Here is an 18712-nt window from a genome sequence, read left to right as displayed (position 1 = left end):
CTTTCCTACTCCAGGAAAGAGGAAACCTGTTCGTCATATTCAGGCGGACGGGTCGAAGAAAACATACAAAGATGCTCGGATATTGCTAGAGCAGAAAAAGAATGACCGATTGTCAGAGTCGGCCTCTACTTCAGACTTTCAAGACAGTCTACGCAATACCTCGATGAAGTATACTCAGTCGCATCATGAGAGTCAGTCAGGCGGCACCTCCCGTCAGTCCGGCCTTCATAGTGACCAGGCGGTACCAAACTTACCATTCGTACCGCAACAACAATATTTTTTGCAGCCACCTCTGTTTGGTGGGCATGCAGCAACGAATGTCCAACCTATGGACTGGCAGCTACGGTTGCTTAGACTTGGGGAACAGCCGTCGGCCTTCTCCAAGGAAATTGCTGAAGCCGCTCAGCCGGCCAAAGTGAAAAATGTATTAGTAGGCGCCTATGACGGCACTACTAACCCAGAAGACCATTTGATGGCATTCACCAACCTGATGTACCTTCAAGGGTTAGATGATCCTACTTGGTGCAAGTGTTTTCCAGCGACTCTCAAAGGAATCGCACAACAATGGTTCGGCAACCTGCCGACTGGTTGTGTGAATAACTTCAGGACGCTTGCTTACTTATTCACCTCCAACTTTGCCATGAACATACCTGCCATGAAGACGACCCTTGATTTAGGAACGATTCAGCAGGGCGAGAAGGAGGGGCTTCGTTCTTACATCAGGCGGTTCAACCTGATGAGAATACAGATTCAAGGGTTACCGGATGAGGTAGCCTATACTGACTTTTTCAGAGGTCTCAAAGACGGGTCGACATTCAAATTTGATTTGGTCCGAAAGAGGGTGGCGACTCTTCAAGAGGCCTTGATTGAAGCGAAAGCATATATACAGGCGACTGATCTTTGTAGTACGGGAAAACAGCCGGACGGGAAAAGGTTCGACAAAAGAGAGGGACGACAGAAACAGTCGTCGAACAAAGATGAGAAGAAGAGAAAAGAGGTCTGGGCGGCTGATTCCTCTAAACAGCCGGCCCAGAAGAAAAGGAAAGAATTCAAACCATACTCCCCAAAGTATGCGTTTAACAAGGATAGCCAAGATATCCTAAAGGAAATCAAGGGACGGATCTCAATTGAGAAGCCGACCCCCATGAAGGGTTCTACGAACAACCGGAACCAAGAAAAATTATGTGATTATCATGAAGATGTTGGTCATAATACCAACGAATGCATCAGTCTTATGCGGTATCTGGACCGCCTGGCTGAGCAAGGCGATCTTGACTCTTATGTCAAGAAATCTACGGGGAACAAATCCTCGAAAAAGCAGTCGGCCAAAAAGAGTCAACAGGCCGACAGCTCTGATACAGATGATGCAGTCGTCTACACCATTGCAGGCGGCTTCTCAGGAGGCGGCCCCACTATTAGGGGCAACAAAGACAGTATCAGGCGGCTAGATGTAAATTCCGTTCACCAAGAACGGTCCTCCACATATTCATTTCCTGAAATTGTCATCACTGAAGAAGATCTAGGAGGGGTAAGGGGGCCGCATGACGACTTTATCGTTATTGAATGTAAAGTGGCCAACCAGAGAGTTGGCCGAATCCTTATAGATACCGGAAGCTCCTCAGATCTTTTCAGTAGCAAATGTCTGTCAAAACTAAAATATCAGACTGATTGCATACATCCGGCATCCCACCCTTTAGTAGGGTTTGGAGGAGGAGTCGTCCACCCAGTGGGACGAGTGGATTTACCCATCCGCCTGGGTGAAAAAGGGGAAGGACGACACATGGTAGTCCGGTTCTTGGTAGTAGAAGAACTCTCGGCCTACAACATGATTCTGGGACGACCAACCCTGAATAATTCCAAGGCTGTTATAATCCCATCTCTTATGTTGCTCAAGTTTGAGAGGGATGATGGAACAGTCGGGTCCCTAAGGGGAGATCAGAGGATGGCCCGAGAATGCTATCTCTCGGATATCAAGCCCACTGTTATGGCCGCTGGGTCAAGTGGTGGAAAAACAGACCTTGACAATGTCAAGGACAGTGCGCCTGTTCAAGAAGCAGGCGGCAAGAAGAGAAAGGCAGCCCAGGCGGGGGCCGCAAGGAAAGACAGAAAATAGCAATCATTGGCAGAGGAGCGGTCGGATGAATTCCGCCCTCAGCCGGCTGGTGAGCATACGGACCTGATCTTAGACGACTCGCGTCCTGACCGAACAGTCAAAGTTGGGACGATTGCTCTGAGAGTCTTGGGTGACGATTTTCATAAACTATTGAAAGAATACAAGGACATCTTTGCATTCGAAGTCCACGAAATGCCAGGCATTAGTCCTGATCTGGCGGTTCATAGACTGGCTGTGGATCCGAAAAAGAAGCCGGTAAGGCAAAAGAAGCGGAACCATGGCAAAGAAAGAAGTCAGGCGGCAGCTGCCGAAGTTAAAAAATTACATGATGAGGGTTCATTTGGCAATGTCACTTCCCAGACTGGGTTGCAAATGTGGTGCTTGTTAAAAAGCCGAATGGCACCTAGCGAATGTGTGTAGACTACACAAACTTAAACAAGGCGTGCCCCAAAGACAGTTACCCTCTGCCTAAAATTGATAACCTGGTCGACTCAACAGCCGGCCATGCGTTGATGAGTTTTATGGACGCCTACTCTGGTTTCCATCAAATTCCTTTATGGAAGAAAGATCAGGAGAAGACGGCCTTCGTCACTGATCAAGGGTTATACTGTTACACGGTCATGCCGTTTGGTCTTAAGAATGCCTCGGCTACCTTCCAGCGAATGATAAACACTGTGTTCTTCGATCAGATTGGGAGAAACGTCGAGGCATACATTGATGATATGATTGTCAAGTCTAAGCTTCAGATAGATCATCTGTCGGACCTCCGAGAAACTTTCGCCACACTCAGGCGGCACCATGTCATGCTCAATCCCAAGAAATGTGTATTTGGAGTTGAGTCTGGGAAATTTCTCGGATTCCTTATCAATCAGAGAGGAATAGAGGCGAACCCTGAGAAGGTGCAGGCGGTCATCGACATGCAGTCACCTCGTACCGTCCGAGAGGTTCAAAAGTTAACAGGTTGTCTGGCGGCCTTGGGAAGATTTCTAAGCCGATCAGGCGACAAATGCTTATACTTCTTCCAGGCCATTAAGAAGTAGGCAAGGTTTGAATGGGGGCCGGATGCTGAGGCGGCCTTCCAGAAATTGAAAGTTCACTTGCATTCCTTGCCGAGGCTGGTTAGCCCTTTGCCCAAAGAAGTACTCTACATGTACCTGGCCGTCTCTGATCATGCGTTAAGCGCTGTTCTTCTTGCTGAAAGAGACGGCTGTCAGCTCCCGGTCTACTTTGTCAGTCATGTACTGAAAAATGCCGAGTTGAGGTATCCCTTAGTGGAGAAATTTGGTCTTGCACTCTTCATGGCTGTTAAAAAATTGAAGCCCTACTTTTTGGCACATGCAGTCGTCGTGTATACAGATCAACCTATCAAGCGGCCACTGACCACCATGGAGTCGTCAGGCGGGATGATCAAATGGGCCATAGAAATACAGAGCCTCGAAGTTACCTTCGAGCCTAGAAAAGCAGTGAAGGGGCAAGCCTTTTCTGAATTTATTGTGGAGATGACTCGTCCCCCTGATTCTCGAGATCCAGACCAAGTCTGGAAGGTATATGTGGACGGAAGCTCTACTTTAAATGGTTGTGGAGCAGGCGTCATATGTCAGTCGCCAGAGGGCGACAGGTACGAGTATGCTCTACGCTTCAGTTTTCAGGCCTCAAACAATGAGGCCGAATATGAAGCTTTACTAGCCGGAATCCGCATGTGCAAGGCGGCAGGGGCACGAAATGTAGACGCCTGTTCCGATTCATAATTGATAGTGAGTCAGTATAATGGCGAATACGAAGCAACCCATCCGGCCATGATCAAGTATTTACAGGCGGTACGACAAGTAGTCGGATCCCTTGAAGATTTTCATCTGACTCAAGTGCCGAGATCAGAAAACAACCAGGCGGATGCTCTTTCAAAATTAGCATCATCCGCCTCTTGTGATACTCCTCGAACTGTTTTTTGGGAAGTAATGGAGAAGAGAAGCATCGAGGAAGATCCTATTGGAATCCTAGACAGAAGCTCAACCTGGATGGATCCAATCAGGGCATATCTGACAGACGGTACTCTGCCGGATGATCATCACCAGGCGGCTGCGCTGAAAAAAACGGGCAGCCAGTTTTGAAATGATAAGGGGAGAACTCCACAAAAGAGGGTACCTTCAACCCTACTTAAAGTGTGTTACTCCAGAAAAGGGACGAGAGGTACTAGACGATCTTCACTCTGGTTACTGCGCTTCCCATATAGGCGGTAGTTCGCTTGCTCAACGGACAAGGCGGCAGGGCTACTTTTGGCCTACTTTAGAAGCAGATGCAATGGAGATGGTGAAAAAATGTGACAGGTGCCAAATGTTTGGCAAACTGATTCACCGTCCGGCTACTGACCTCACTACCATTCATAGCCCACTACCGTTTGCTAAGTGGGGCATGGATATTCTGGGTCCCTATACGCCTGCTATTGGCGAAAGGAGGTACATACTTGTTGCAGTCGACTACTTCACTAAATGGGTGGAGGCGGAGGCTGTAAAGGGAATCAAGACGAAGGATGTAATTTCATTCATCTGGAAAAATGTCGGCATTAGACTTTAATAAAATCATCTCAGACGGTCTCAAGAAAAAGATTGAACGAGCAGGCGGCCTATGGGCGGATGAATTACCACATGTTCTCTAGGCCATTAGGACGACTAAAAAGGGGCGACTGGAGAAACTCCATTCCTCCTAACTTATGGTGCGGAAGCTGTTCTTCCAATTGACCACTACGAGCCGACTCTTCGAGTAATGCTATATGACGAAGAGGCAAACTGGGAAGCCATGCGCCTGGCATTAGACTCACTCCTAGAAAGGAGGGGCAATGCTGTCTTGCGCCATGAAATTTACCGCCTGAGAATGACTAGATCATACAACAAAAAAGTACACAGGCGTCCACTCAAAGTGGGGGACTTTGTACTTAGAAAAATGGAAGCAGTTGGTAGGGCTAATGAGTCTGGCAAATTAACTCCCAACTGGGAAGGACCCTACCGAATCTATGAAGAGGTTAGGGACGGTACCTACCGTCTGGAAACACTAGACGGCCAACCGTTGCCTCGAACCTGGAATGTAGATAATCTTAAGAAATATTTCTTTTGAATGATGTAAATAGTCGAGGGCTACTTAATAAAAGTTTGATGTTTCATTCAATCTTGTACTAAGAGGGGCATGCCTACTGACAAACAGTCGGCTACTCTCCATGTTTAATTTTTATTCTTACCTAAGAGGGGCACGCCGCTTGTTCCACACAACCGGCTACTCTCCCATAACACAGTTCACCAAGAACTATCAAAGGCTCATGGCTAAAATAATCAGACCAGGCGCCAAGCCAACTGATCCAAATATAAGTTCAATTCGACCTGTCCCAACATTATAGCAGGCGCCCGACGGCATCCATCCGGATGAAATTCGTCGCAGAGAACAGCTCCCTTTTGGGTGGAACATTGTTCTATAAAATCATTACACGGCACCTATACGACTGTCTAACCAAGACAACCACGTAGCCGTTTCCCGGACAAGGATACCTCTCACTTAACTGACTAATCAGGTCAAACAAGTGTTCGCAGTAACCATCCGTGTCAACCAACCGACTGAACTACTTGGGATAAGAACAGTCGGTACCTCTTGAGTTAATAGCCAACAAACATTGGCAAATCAAAAGGTTCAGCCGGCCTCCGCCGCCTGGTACCTTTACTACTCAAGCAGGAGTGACGGCGATTGAGTAACACCAAAGTCAACTCATAGGCACTCCCTCAAACTTGGTATGGAACCTAAAAGGTTTGAGTAGACCGCCTGTTTTTTGGCAAACAGGGGCACTCAAACCCCTATTCCTACTAGGTAACCACTCCTTGGGTTAATAGCCAACAAACATTGGCGAATCAAGGGGATCAGCCGGCCTCCGCAGCCTGGTACCTCTACTACTCAAGCTAGAGTGTGAAGGAGACTGAGTAACTCCCATGTTAACTCATAGTTACTCTCTCAAACTTAGTATGGAGCCTAAAAGGTATGAGTCGCCTGCCTGTTTTTAGCAAACAGGGGTTCTCAACCACTACTCATGCTAGGTTAACAACCTTTGAGTTAATAGCCAAGAAAAACTTGGCGAATCAAGGAAACTATCCGGCCCCCGCCACCTGGTTTCCCTACCACTCAAACAAACAAGGCAGGTAGGAAACCACCTTCCTACTTGGTTGAAGGGGATCTAGTCTTTAAAGTGGCTGACTGATCGCTTAGCCTGGAAACAGACAACCAGTCGTCCAGGGGCATAGGTGGCGTGACTAAGTACCTCGTACCTGTCCACAACTATCGGCCATGTAAAACAGTCGGTATAGTATGCAATTGGATATCAGAGTTTCGATACTTAGCAAAGTTGAAACAAATTCTAAACGAAACAAATTCGAAACATTTTGGCAAACTGAGTTATATTAACAGCCGGCCAGAAGGACCGGCATAAATATTCATACCCGCGGCCCCTTGGCCGGGTAAACGGAAACAAACGGCACGCAGGCCGTAAAAAGAAGACATAAAGCTTAAGAAGGGGGCAGATCTTCAATACTAGCAGCTGCCGCCTGGTCAGCGCTCTTTTTGCAGGACTCGGCGTCAGCTGCATCCTTCTTCGATGCATCCACCCCAAGTGGCACAAGCGCCACTACCGGCTCCTCCTCCTCCTCCAACGCGTCGTCCTCAGCAGCCGCCAGGATCTCTTGATTATATCTATCAGAATAGTGGTGGTACATTTTTTCCCATGAGGAAAAGTCGGCATTGGGGAAGAGGCGGCCCCATGTCATGCGCTGGATCTGAGCAGAGTCTTCCATCATCTCTCGGACCAGCTCCTTCTTTTCTTGCTCGGCCTTTGCCGAGAGCTCCTGAGTAAGACTCTTCTCCTGGGTCACCAGGCGTTCCTTAACGTGTGCCAAGGATTTCTCCAAGGTGTCGTATGAGGAAATTTTTTGGCGAAGAGGTCTCAGCACGGTCTTGAGATTGTTGATGGTCGCCTCCAGCTCATTATTTTTCTTCTGGGCCGCCTCTAACTGAGCCCGGATAGCAGAAGTAGCCTGCACCTGATAATAAAGAATATCAATTGTCAAAACCTCATTTTAGGCAATTTGAAACATTGCCTTATCACAGTCAGAGGCGGCCATAGCTTTTGCAGCCTTTACCTCTTTGTTCTTCCTGTCAAGCGGCTTGCGAAGGCCGTTCACTCGAAGCAGGGCCTAAGTAAAAGGGAACAGGCGTCAGTTTTCAAACAAAAAACAGGCGTCCTGGAATTTAAATAACCAAAATTATGTTAAGTATACCTCAGCAAGGACCCCTGCTATCCCGTCTAGGTCAAGGGTGCCGACACCCCTGACCGCCTCCCTCTCAGCCGGAGGGACGGCTTTGATCATAGACTTGGCCACCTCGACCAAGTCTGGCTCCTGAGGGCCGGATGCATCAAGCATAAACAAACGGGTTAGACCTAGTAAAGAAGGGAGCAAGTCTAAACTCACAAGGACATCTTCATACTTCTAGGCGGCCCGATTGGAGTTTTAGAAGGAGTGACGGCTGTTTCTCAGCCGCCGCATGTTTCCTGGCAGTACCAGGAGAGCTCGTAACAGTCGTCCTCCGGGTTTTGGAGTCCGGCTGTTGGGAAGAAGAGGGTCTTGGAGTGCCCGTCTGAAAAAAAAAAAAAAAACACTCGGTTGAGGGGTTCGGAGCTCACCAAGGGCGCCCCCTTGTTGGGGGAGTCGGTTGAGGATTGTTGCATGATGGAGGCTCGCAACATGGCCGCCGCAGTCTTGGAGGCGGTAATTTTTCTCATGGCGTCCGCTGCAAGAACAAATAGCAAAGTTAATAAAAAGTCATAACAGTAATGCATGGAAAAACAGAGTATTCGACAGGCCGGCTACCTCTTGAGCACCGACTGCTGAGGCCACAGGCGGCCAAAAAGTACTCGTCATAGAGCCATTTGAAGCTCGGGATGCAGTGCAGGGGTACTTGCTCTCGTACCCCTGTAGTAGAGTCGACCCTCGACTCTACTTTAAAGAGTCCTTTATCCAGGATCTCTTTCTTGGCTTTGGGGGGAACAGGCGGTATGCTGCGGCCGCCTGCAAGAAGAGGCGGATTCCTGTTCCACCTATTGAAGCGCTTGTTTAGCTCGGTGTCTGAACTTTCAATGATAAGGAAGGTGCTTCGCCAATCCTTCCACTTGTTTGCTTTACCTTTTGTCATGAGGTAGCCTCTGTGGCTCGTCAATTGATACCAGCCGGTACCGCCTGCCTTAGGGGTCCGGCTGAGGTAGTTCATGTGGGCGAAAGCCTCGAAGTTTGGCTTCACCCCGTGCAGTTCGCAGCCGGCCACATAGCCGAGTACGTTGACCCAGGAGTTTGGGGCTAACTGCCATAACCCCCAACTCATACCCATCCAAGATCCGCTGAACAGCCGGATGTAGTGGGAATCGCAGCCCAGCCCTGATGGCCGCCTCGTAGCAGCCAAAGCAGGCGCTATCATAACTAGTACCAGCCGGCCAGACAACTATATCTTCTGGATCCGGCAAGAAAACTAAAAAGCCGGGGCCCATTGTGTGGTTCGCAATAAAGCTCCCCACTCTCTCTTGCATGGCCGTGATCCGGCCCCGTGGGACAGTGCAGTAGTGAGGGGTATTTTGCTCTCGGTAAGAGGCGGATGGCTCCGTCCAATTGTCCCCCTTCTCAACTGCGTGAGAAAGCCTCGCCTCTTGTAGGCGGTTGTTTTTCTCTTCTGTGTCCAGAGAAGCATGACCAGAAGAACTAGACTCGGATTCGTCCTCGGACGAGTCCGAAGAGGACGACTCCTCCCCTCTCCCAGAGGGGCCCGCCTTCTCTCCTTCAAAAGGAGCAGGAGAGAATGTAGTCTTGTCAACTGTAAAATGGGAAGGGGTCACTTTGACCCCTCCCTCAGAACTGTCGGCTTTCAAGCCGCTTTGGTTCACTTCCACATCTGGCGCCTGGTCAGATGTTTCACTAATCGGCACCCTGTGGGAGGAGCCGTCTAAGTTCGAGATCCTAGCAGTCTTTTTTGTTCTGGCCATCATGTTCTTCATAGACACAAAGACAGTCGGACTTTGTATAAAGGGCAAAGATGGGTCCGGAAAAGGGCAGGCGGCACTCCTAGTCCTAGATTCAGCCGTCCCCGGTGACCGGCTGATCACTAACCTAGGTCGTGTCGTGTGCTTCTGTGGTGAAAAAAAGAATAAAATAAAGAGAAAATTAAGAGTAAGAGAACCGACGGTTACCTGAACGAGTGAAGTTGACGGAGTTCTGGAAATCCTGTGTAGTCGGCTTGTCAGAGCAGGCGGTAGGCAGAAAGAGTCCGAAATGTCAGAGCAAGTTCAGGGGTCCGAATGTTCTCTCTAAAAAGTTCTCAAGTGTGAAAAGGACTGAAGTCAACACACCCTTATATAGGCAAAGTGTGAAGGCGAAGGGTCACTTCCAAAATTCAAAATTTGGGCGGGAGAATCTCTCGGCCTTTCGCCGAGTGACACCTGTAGCAGGCCGTCGCCTGTCACGGTGCGACATCTGTCATAGGTAACACGTGACCAGTCACGTGCCACCTGTGAGGGGCAAATGATTAGGGGATTTTGCTCCCACCAATCGGAATGCGCCACGTGGGCCAATCAGGTCCTACCAAGTGTCCTCCAGTTGGAACTGTCAGGGTTTGCCACGTGGCACACGCCTATTTGTCCACCCTAGACCTATTATGTCATGACACGTGGCATCCTCCATTCCTAATTGAAAAACCGGCCACCTAGGCCCAACTTCCAAGGGAAGCCCAATCAGCCCTAGGTTAACCTAAACCTAGGATTGGCACGTTTCCCAAGGTTATAAATACCTCCATTAATCCTCATTAAGGGGGATTACGCACATTTAACACTCTCACCTAGAGAGACCCAATTACTTTTATTTCCGCATTAATTACTCCTTAATCAAGTACTAACTTGACCGTCGGAGGCGGATCTCCAATCGTCCGGAGCATCCGTTTGTTTTGCAGGTACAGGCGTCCGGTTCCAGTCTCGGAATTGTAACTCTCCCGCAGGATATCAGAAAACCCCGAAACAGTTATGATAATATTTGTCGCAATAGGATCGTATTTGTATATATTTTGTATCCATATCGCATTAGCGCAATTTCTTGGCTGCACTCTAATGCAGCCAAGCTGGCTGCAACAAGCCAAAACGCAGAAGCGTAAGTATGAAACGCAACCATTACTAAAAGCTTCCATATTCTATTTCTGCTTCAAGTTTCCCGCTAGAAGTTTCCTTAATTTTCTCTTTCCTTATTTGGTTTATTTGATTCGATTCTCTTCTCATTCAAATTACACATTTGATTGCAATTTTTTCTCTCCTCTTTTTTTACTCCATTGTTCTTCGCTCTATTGTTCTTCGCTTTTAATCAAGATTTTCTCTCTCCTCCTCTGTTCTTTACTTAACAATGGAGGTGATCGTTATTCCTGACGAAATCATCAATGCAGGTTAGTTTTTGTTGTTTATTATTAATTAGGTTATTGATTAATTGATTTCTGATTTTATATTTTATGAATATGATGATTTTCAATTTATTGATTAAGTGAGTTTGACGACATTGAATTCGATGAATTTTGCTGATTTTTGTGATTTATTTCATGAATTTTGCTGAATTTTGTGATTATTTCAATTTATTATTGATTAATCGAGTTTGACGACATTGAATTCGATGAATTTCAATTATAATTTTTTTCTGCATTTTTATGATTGATTTTTTGATTTTATAATTATTGAATTTTGTTATTTATTTCATGAATTTATTCAAGTTCTATTTAATGATTGTCGTTGATTGAACTATTTCAATTTACAATTGGTATTGATTTCTTGAAAAATTTATTAAATCTTGAATTGATTTTTTCGTTATGATTTTTTTCTTCTTTAATTGAATTTGTTTTTGACTTCGTCGTATGTATATTTAACATTGTATACGTTTATCATTTATATTTTGAATATGTATATGTTTAATCTGAATACTCCATTCCTATACTATGAACATTAATTGTCTACAAGTGCACAATGTACAATCTCCAGACAATGAATTGTTATTTCATTATGTATAGTAATTGTGAACATTATATTCGATTTTATGAACATTTTTTGTACACATTATGAACACTTTGTTATTTTTTTATTATTTCAGAGAATTCAAATGCTGTTGTGTTTAAGGAAGCTGAAGTATCTGAATTAATGTTCAAAGAAGTTGGACGTGAGCAGGAAGCATTTGATTTGTACAATGATTATGCCTTTAAGATGGGTTTTAGTATAAAGAGGAGCAATGTGCGAACAATTTATAACACTAATATATGGCGAAGTAGGAAATATGTATGTTTAAATGCTGGTTTGAAGGATGATTCTAAGAAGGATGTTAGGAGGTATGAGAGGTTGGATTTTCGAACAAATTGTGGTGCGTTTGTTGAGTTCATTATTGAGCGTGGTGTATGGATTGTTGTACAACATTTAATGGATCATAATCACCCTATGATTCCAATTGATAAAAGACATTTGCTTAGGTCTCAAAGAAAAGTGAATAAAAAACTTTTGAAGGTGATTAGTATTATGAAGGCTAGTGGTGTTCGGGTTAGTGATTCTCTTCGTGTTATTAGTAAAGAAGTTGGTGGTTCACCAAATCTTGGGTGTAATAAGAAGGATGTATACAATGCTTTGGATGTTGAAAAGTCAAATAGGCTTGATGGTTAGGATTGTAATCAATTGATCAAGTATTTTGCTCAAAGACAAGCCAAGGAAACAGATTTTTATTATGAATTTGAGGTAGATAAAGCTAACTCTCTTACTTGTGTCTTTTGGAGAGATGGAAGGATGAAAAGAGATTATGAATTTTTTGGGGATTTGATGGTTTTTGATACTACTTATAGAACGAATAAGTACGGCATGATATGTGCCCCATTTATTGGGATGAACCACCATTGTAACAACGTTATGTTTGGCATGGGATTTGTTCTTGATGAAAAAATAGGTAGTTTCATATGGTTGTTTGAATCATTCATGAGATCAATGGGAGGTGGGCGTCATCCAATAACTATAATGACAGATCAAGCACCATCTATTGCTGCTGCTATTCGGGTAGTATTCCCAAGTTCTAGGCATCGATTGTGCACATGGCACCTTGGGGAGAACTCAAAAACAAATATTGGAAAATTTAGAGCTATGAAGGGGTTCACAGACTTGTTTGATTTTCTAACGAAGTATTGTGAAACTGCTGCAGAATTCGAACATTATTGGCCAAGGTACCTTTCATATGAATTCTTATAACACAAAAATGAACTTTGTATATTACCAATTGAATATGTTTTTGGCTATAATTATTTTGTCCACTGTTATTAATTTGTCTTTATGAATATTGTATATTATGTAATGAATATGTATGTTTAATGTATGAACTTACTTATTTTAAACTTAAACATTTTTGCATCTATGAATATATAGGGTTTGTGTGTATTATATGACTTGGGTATAAGTATCACTATTTTACGAGCTTTACTTACTATTTGAACATATTGTTTTATTTTTTGAACTTAGTATTGTAATTTATGAACATATAAAAGTTTGAATCTGTTTTTTGTAATAGGATGATGGATAAGTGCGACTGTCATGATAATGCTTGGTTGAATCATTTGTACTCGATCAAAGAAAGATGGTGTCCAGCTTATTCGAAGGAATATTTTTCTGCAGGACTTTTGAGTTCACAGAGGAGTGAAACTACTAACCGTTCGGTTTCTCATAGGTTGAGGAAAACAGATGGTATGTGTGATTTTTATAAGACTTTTCTTGATGTTGTGGCTGAGTGGAGAAGTAGGGAAAACAAACAAGACTTTCGATTTTTGAGAGGTAATTGACACTTGGCGGTTGCTAATGTAAGTCTTCTTATTCACGCTAGAGAGGTGTATACTATTTTGGTTTATATTGTGTTTGAAGATCAATTTGCTAAAGCCATTTCTTGTTGTCAAGAGAGAAAGTCTGAAAATGATGAGACAATTACTTACTTGGTATGGAGGCCTAACAAGGATATAATTAGGCATGAGGTTATTTTGAACAAATTTACTAGGGTAATCAAATGTACATGTAAGTATTGGAGTGAAATGGGTTTATTGTGTTCACATTCTCTTCGTATTTACAACATCCACTGTGTTCAAAAAATTCGTGAAGAGTACGTACATAGTTAAGAGATGGACTAAAACCGCTATGTGTAGTCATGTGGTTGATGAAGAAACTATAGATGAGAATGTAGTGGCATCTTCTGTTCGGAGGGCTCAAATGACAAGAAAGTTTGTTCAATTGGTGACATCTTGTCAAGATTATGTTGAAGCAAGGGCTAAAATTGAATATACTTTTGATATTCTAAGGGAAAAGGTGGAGAGTGTTAGAGGACCAATACTTTTTGATGATGGAGAAGAGGAGGTTGAAGAGGTTTCTAAAGAAGGTGAGCCTATTTAAAATCCCAAAATAAAAAGAAAAAAGGGTGAGAGAAATGATAGGCCAAAAAGTACGGTTGAAAAAGCTTACAATAAATCCAAGGGGTGGAAGAAAAAGGTTGATAAATATAAAGATGAAGTCAAAGCTACTACTACTGAAAAGTTTTTCCAGGTATATCTGAATATAATATTAATTTATGTGAATATTAGATTTTAATAAATGAATAATGCTAAAATATCGTTTTTAATTGTAGGTTTTGGATGATGATGGTGATCCTATGATTTATTCACACCCAACAGAACCAGGTTCAAATCTTAATGTCCTTCCAAAACAGAAGAATTTTCAACCATCAACAAAGGTAATTTTAATATTTTCAATACTTTATTTATATTTTTTTCCAATTTTTTCAATATATATATATATATATATATATATATATATATATATATATATATAGGGTATTGGTGTCCAATCTGCAACTGAAAAGAGTAATATTGAACTTTACTGTTTTATTTATGAATTTAGTCAAATTGATAATGAACTTATATATTATTTCTATTTTGAAGGGTATTAGCCGTTCACCAGCAAGAGGAAATACTAATAAATAAAAAAATAATGCTCAACCTACATGTGCACCAGCAGGAGGAAACTTTAATAAGTCAACACATGCTTCTCAACCTTCTTCCTCTAATGTAATTTACTATTTGAACTTTTAATAGTTTTTTATAAGTTTTTATATATTAGATTATGAATATAGGTGTTTTTTTTAATTGACAGGGTGTAGATGGTCCACCAAGAACAGAAAAGTCCAATAAGTCTAACTATACTGCTCAATCTTCATGTGTACCACCAAAAAATTCTTCTAATCCTTCTTCATCAAATGTAAGATATTAAGTTTCCTTTTTGAATGTTTGTTGCTAAAAATATAAACTAAATTTGTATTACATCTGAACACCTTTTATGTGATGTAGGTATCAAGTCAATTAGGATCTCAAGCTAAAAAAAAGAAAACATCCTGAAGTTAACTCCAACAGAAGTTTTCAATATGAAAAGAGTAAATGGTATCAGGTAATATGATTTTTTTTTATATTAAATTATGAATATGTGCATTTTATTTATGAACAAAATTTACTTTTTTAATTTTCTTTTTTGTAATTTTTAGTATTTTGATGCCGGTCGCAATGCAAGGAATGAAGGATCTTCTAATGCTTCTACCTCTTCTAATGTGTCTCATTATGATGAAATGTTATCAATGTTTGACAAGACAAGTTAGTCATAGATTTATTCCTTATTTTTCATTGAAATTGTAATAATATACAAATTTTATTACTTTTCAATTTATAAATCTATTTTTTCATTGTTTTTCAATTTTATTATTGTTGTTTATTATTTTTAAAATTAACACTAATACTGAACATCTAGACTTGCTTTTTTGAAGAAAGTTAAATGTAAACAGTTTGCTACAAATTAAACATAAAATTTCAGTCTCAAATTTTAAAAAAAAACATTTGTCTTTCAAACTAATCATTCAAACACACTAAATAAAACCACAATTTCTTCAACACGATTAATTCACAACATCAATCTTCAATTCTTCTTCTTGCAGCCATCTTCACTCTGTATCCTTCTTTATTTGTGGTACTTAGAATAATTTCTGCACAATATTTCAGCCTGAGCTTCCGGATTTGATCAATCTGTTTTTACAAAAGTGAACATATTATTAAAGGTTTTGAACATTTTAAAAAAAAAATGAATATACTCATAATTATGAGTAAGATTGTTAAAATACTTACATCATTAGCCACCAAGTCACAATCCCACTCCACCAAATTTTCTGTGGTGTATGTCTCCATATGTTCCATTAAGTAAATAGCACAATTGTCATGATCCAAATTGCTTCTCCATTTCATCTTAATCAGATTTGTTTTGAAGCTCTTTACTTTATTGAAATCGGCTTCTTTGTAATCTTCAATTTTTAGAAAGTGAGCAAAAGCTTCAAGCTGAAATATGAAATTAAACAAACTGAAATGTTGAATAATGGACAAACAAAATTGATCACATAACAGAAAAAATTGAACAAAGGAAATTTAGTAATTTACCATTTTTTCTGGATTGTCTTCATATTTTGTACTTGCTTTTACATTCATTGGTAGCTTTCTGTTGTCGATTAAGTCAATCGTGCCATTGTACATGTTGATGCACATTAAGTAGAAATGCTTATATGCAGCTACAGGAAAAAAGAATTGCTTAAAGTCTTTGGTTCTTTGAATGCTACTGTTTGTTATTTCATAGTGCAATCTTTGTGCAAACTTTTCAAATCTCTGTTCTTTTGTAGTGTTTGGAGTTGCACCTTTGTCTGTGCATACTATCAGCTGCATATCAAATACAAATAAATGAACATGTTATGTTATAATAATGAACATTTTTTTACCAAAATTGAACATTAAGACAATGATAAATAATATGAATTGTAAATTAAAGCAGATATCTTCTTACATATGGCATTGTGGAGAAGTAAAGGCAATGTTTTTTGCCCTTGATGTTGAGAATATGTGCCCAGGCATCAATAACGGCGGTGTCGACTTCTGAATCAGTTCCAAGTGTCTTCATTTCACCTCTGTTGACACTGTTTTCTCCATCATGGTACAAAAGCTCACTACCAAAACAAACAAAAAAAAATTTAAAACTTATGAAAGAATGAACAATACTTATTAGTTTTTGAATAATACAGTATCAAGTTATGAACAATGAAATTCACAGATAAAACTTACTCATTAGGACCTTCACTGAATGCATAGTCAGAAATGGTTGCATTCATTGCGTTGACATCCTTGAACAAATCTTTGTATTTTATCATGAAAGGGGATTTAAGAGAAGGAGGCAGTCTTTTAATTTCTCTCCTTGGTCTTTTCTTTGCCTCTACATCCTTTGTTCTAATTGAAAAAACATGATATTTTTTTAAGGATATATGAAGATTTAAAGTATATATATGAACAACAATATTGAGATTATGAACTTTAAAAACTTTTCAGAAATGAACAGTGATTATACCTTTCTTGTTTATCTGTTGCACTCTTTTCTGCCTCAATTTGCAATTTTGGCTCAGTGTTCTTCTCTCTGATTTATTAACAATTAAAGTATATATTTGAATAAAAAGGGACAGATTATGAACGTCAAATTTTCTTTTACCGTTGTTCAGTTCCTGGATTTTTTTGTTCCTCACTTGGTGCTGCTTCTTTATATCTGAGAACAATACATTATGCATTTAAAAATGAAAATTAATATAAATAAACTGAACAAGTATAGAAAACTTAACCATAAATTTTATATATTTCATCATAATCACATAAGTTTTCCCAGAATATTTACAATACAAAAGTACTTCATTCTAATACTTGTTCATTTCAATTACATTTTGTCCAAAATAACTCACAGTACTTGATCTTAGTACTTGATCCAAAAATTTCAGAGTACTTCATCCAGTACTTGACCAAAAAAATTCATCTTCATACTACATCCTAGCACTTCATCTATTATATGTCCTACAGAAAAACTAATGTCCAGTTTAGAGTTACTTTACCCTTCATTAAACGGGAAGTTTCTTGACTGTGGCTGGTCAAAAATATCTGTCAGAGTTGTATCAGGGTTGTTCAACATATCTCCAAATTCTGATGGATCAAATATCGGAATCTCTTCTGTTTCAAGTGCTGACATTCCTAATCCGAGATTCAAGTTGATTTTTGATCCACTTGCAACCACAGCTTCTTGGGGGCTTGGGGAAGGACTTTCATTAATCCTCAATTCGAAAGGATTGCTCGGGTCAAATGTAGCTTTCCCTTTTTCCTTAGCTGCTGCTTTCTTTTCTGCTTCATCCAATGCATGCAAAAAGGACTCTGACCCAAACACTTCGTCATCTTGACTCAAGATTGAAGGTTCCTTTAACTTCTTTTCAATGAACTCTCCCATTGTTTTGAAAAGGAGATTGTTCGGGAAAAGTTCCTTGGCACGGTTGAGTTTTGCTGCCATCTTTGACAAATATCCACCTAGAGTTTTTGCCAGATCAATTAACTCTTCCATGAATTGGTCCTACAAAATTAACATAACATATAGAGGATATGGACATTCAGTATCCAATTATAAACATCAATAGCAAAAAAATGAACATAATAATTTTTTAATATAAATATAGAACTAAATACTTTGAATCGAAAAACAAAATTGTGAATTTGGAGATGAACATAAAAGTAAACAAACCGTATCTGTTTTTTCTGGTACATCTATAACAGCCTTTTTGATTTGGATTCTTGGTAACACTGTTCCTAATCCATAATCCTTCTTCTCCAACTTCATTCTTTCAATCACCATGTCCTTGTTCCAAACAAAAATCAGTGGTGGAGTTCTTGGTGTTACAATACCCTTTCTTTGCAATCGATCAAAGTAAGTCAACTGAGCAAACATAGAATAATTCATATAAAAATATGAACAATCAAGTATATAAAATGAATATTTTAAATAAACTAAAGTAACAAATGTTTCACTGTTATTATATTCTGAATAACTAAATTAAATATATGAATAAACATAATGAATAAATGAATTATAGAAATACCATTAAGAAAGGCAATGGACCCTTATAGAACCCTTTCTTGTTGCTTTTCCAATCAGAAGTAGTATCCATCAAGCTTCTAAGTACATACTTGCACCAATTGTACTCCTTGATTTCATTACAATCTTTGAATGAATATAGGAACTTGTAATGACAGGTGATGCTCTGGCTGCTTTTCATTAAACAGTTTACAGCAAGTACAATGAAATCAATGATGAAAAATTTCATTTGCTTCACCCGAGTTTTGTTGAATAGTAGGTGATTTTTCAGCTTTCTTCATCCTCTTTTTCTTGTCATTCTCTTTTTCTTGTTCTTCAGGTGCATACTTTCCCAAAATCAAGTGAGTTTTTGGGCTTCCAAATGTGATGTTGTATGCTTTTCTCCACCTTCATATTTTATTTTAAAAAATAAGTAAAAATTTCAGAATAATGAATATACTTAAATTAATAATGAACATCAGTGAATTTATATTGAATATTAATAAATTAAACATATTTTAAACTTGTTAATAGACTTT

At 40.4% G+C, this 18712-nt stretch overlaps 1 protein-coding gene across 1 annotated transcript; it reads left to right on the top strand.

The window, feature by feature from the left end:
• The first annotated feature begins 12200 nt into the window (after nucleotides 1-12200).
• Nucleotides 12201-14862, top strand: LOC110725838 (protein FAR1-RELATED SEQUENCE 5-like). Its single transcript, XM_021905336.1, has 9 exons — nucleotides 12201-12403; nucleotides 12745-13004; nucleotides 13092-13222; nucleotides 13323-13596; nucleotides 13675-13760; nucleotides 13843-13947; nucleotides 14367-14471; nucleotides 14577-14657; nucleotides 14752-14862. The coding sequence occupies exons 1-9, from the start codon at nucleotides 12201-12203 to the stop codon at nucleotides 14860-14862; spliced, it is 1356 nt and encodes a 451-aa protein (XP_021761028.1).
• Nucleotides 14863-18712: the final 3850 nt, after the last annotated feature.

Source organism: Chenopodium quinoa, unplaced genomic scaffold, assembly GCF_001683475.1.
Source record: "Chenopodium quinoa cultivar QQ74 unplaced genomic scaffold, ASM168347v1, whole genome shotgun sequence".
Lineage (NCBI taxonomy): Eukaryota > Viridiplantae > Streptophyta > Magnoliopsida > Caryophyllales > Amaranthaceae > Chenopodium > Chenopodium quinoa.
This window is presented reverse-complemented; position numbering and strand designations above follow the sequence as displayed.

Excerpts from the sequence above, each read along its gene's own strand:
- LOC110725838 (XM_021905336.1), top strand. The coding sequence starts at position 12,201 with ATGACAGATCAAGCACCATCTATTGCTGCTGCTATTCGGGTAGTATTC. Across the intron at positions 13,223-13,322 it reads TTTTGAACAAATTTACTAGG|AGTACGTACATAGTTAAGAG; the intron begins GTAATCAAATGT and ends AAATTCGTGAAG. Across the intron at positions 14,658-14,751 it reads AAAAGAGTAAATGGTATCAG|TATTTTGATGCCGGTCGCAA; the intron begins GTAATATGATTT and ends TGTAATTTTTAG.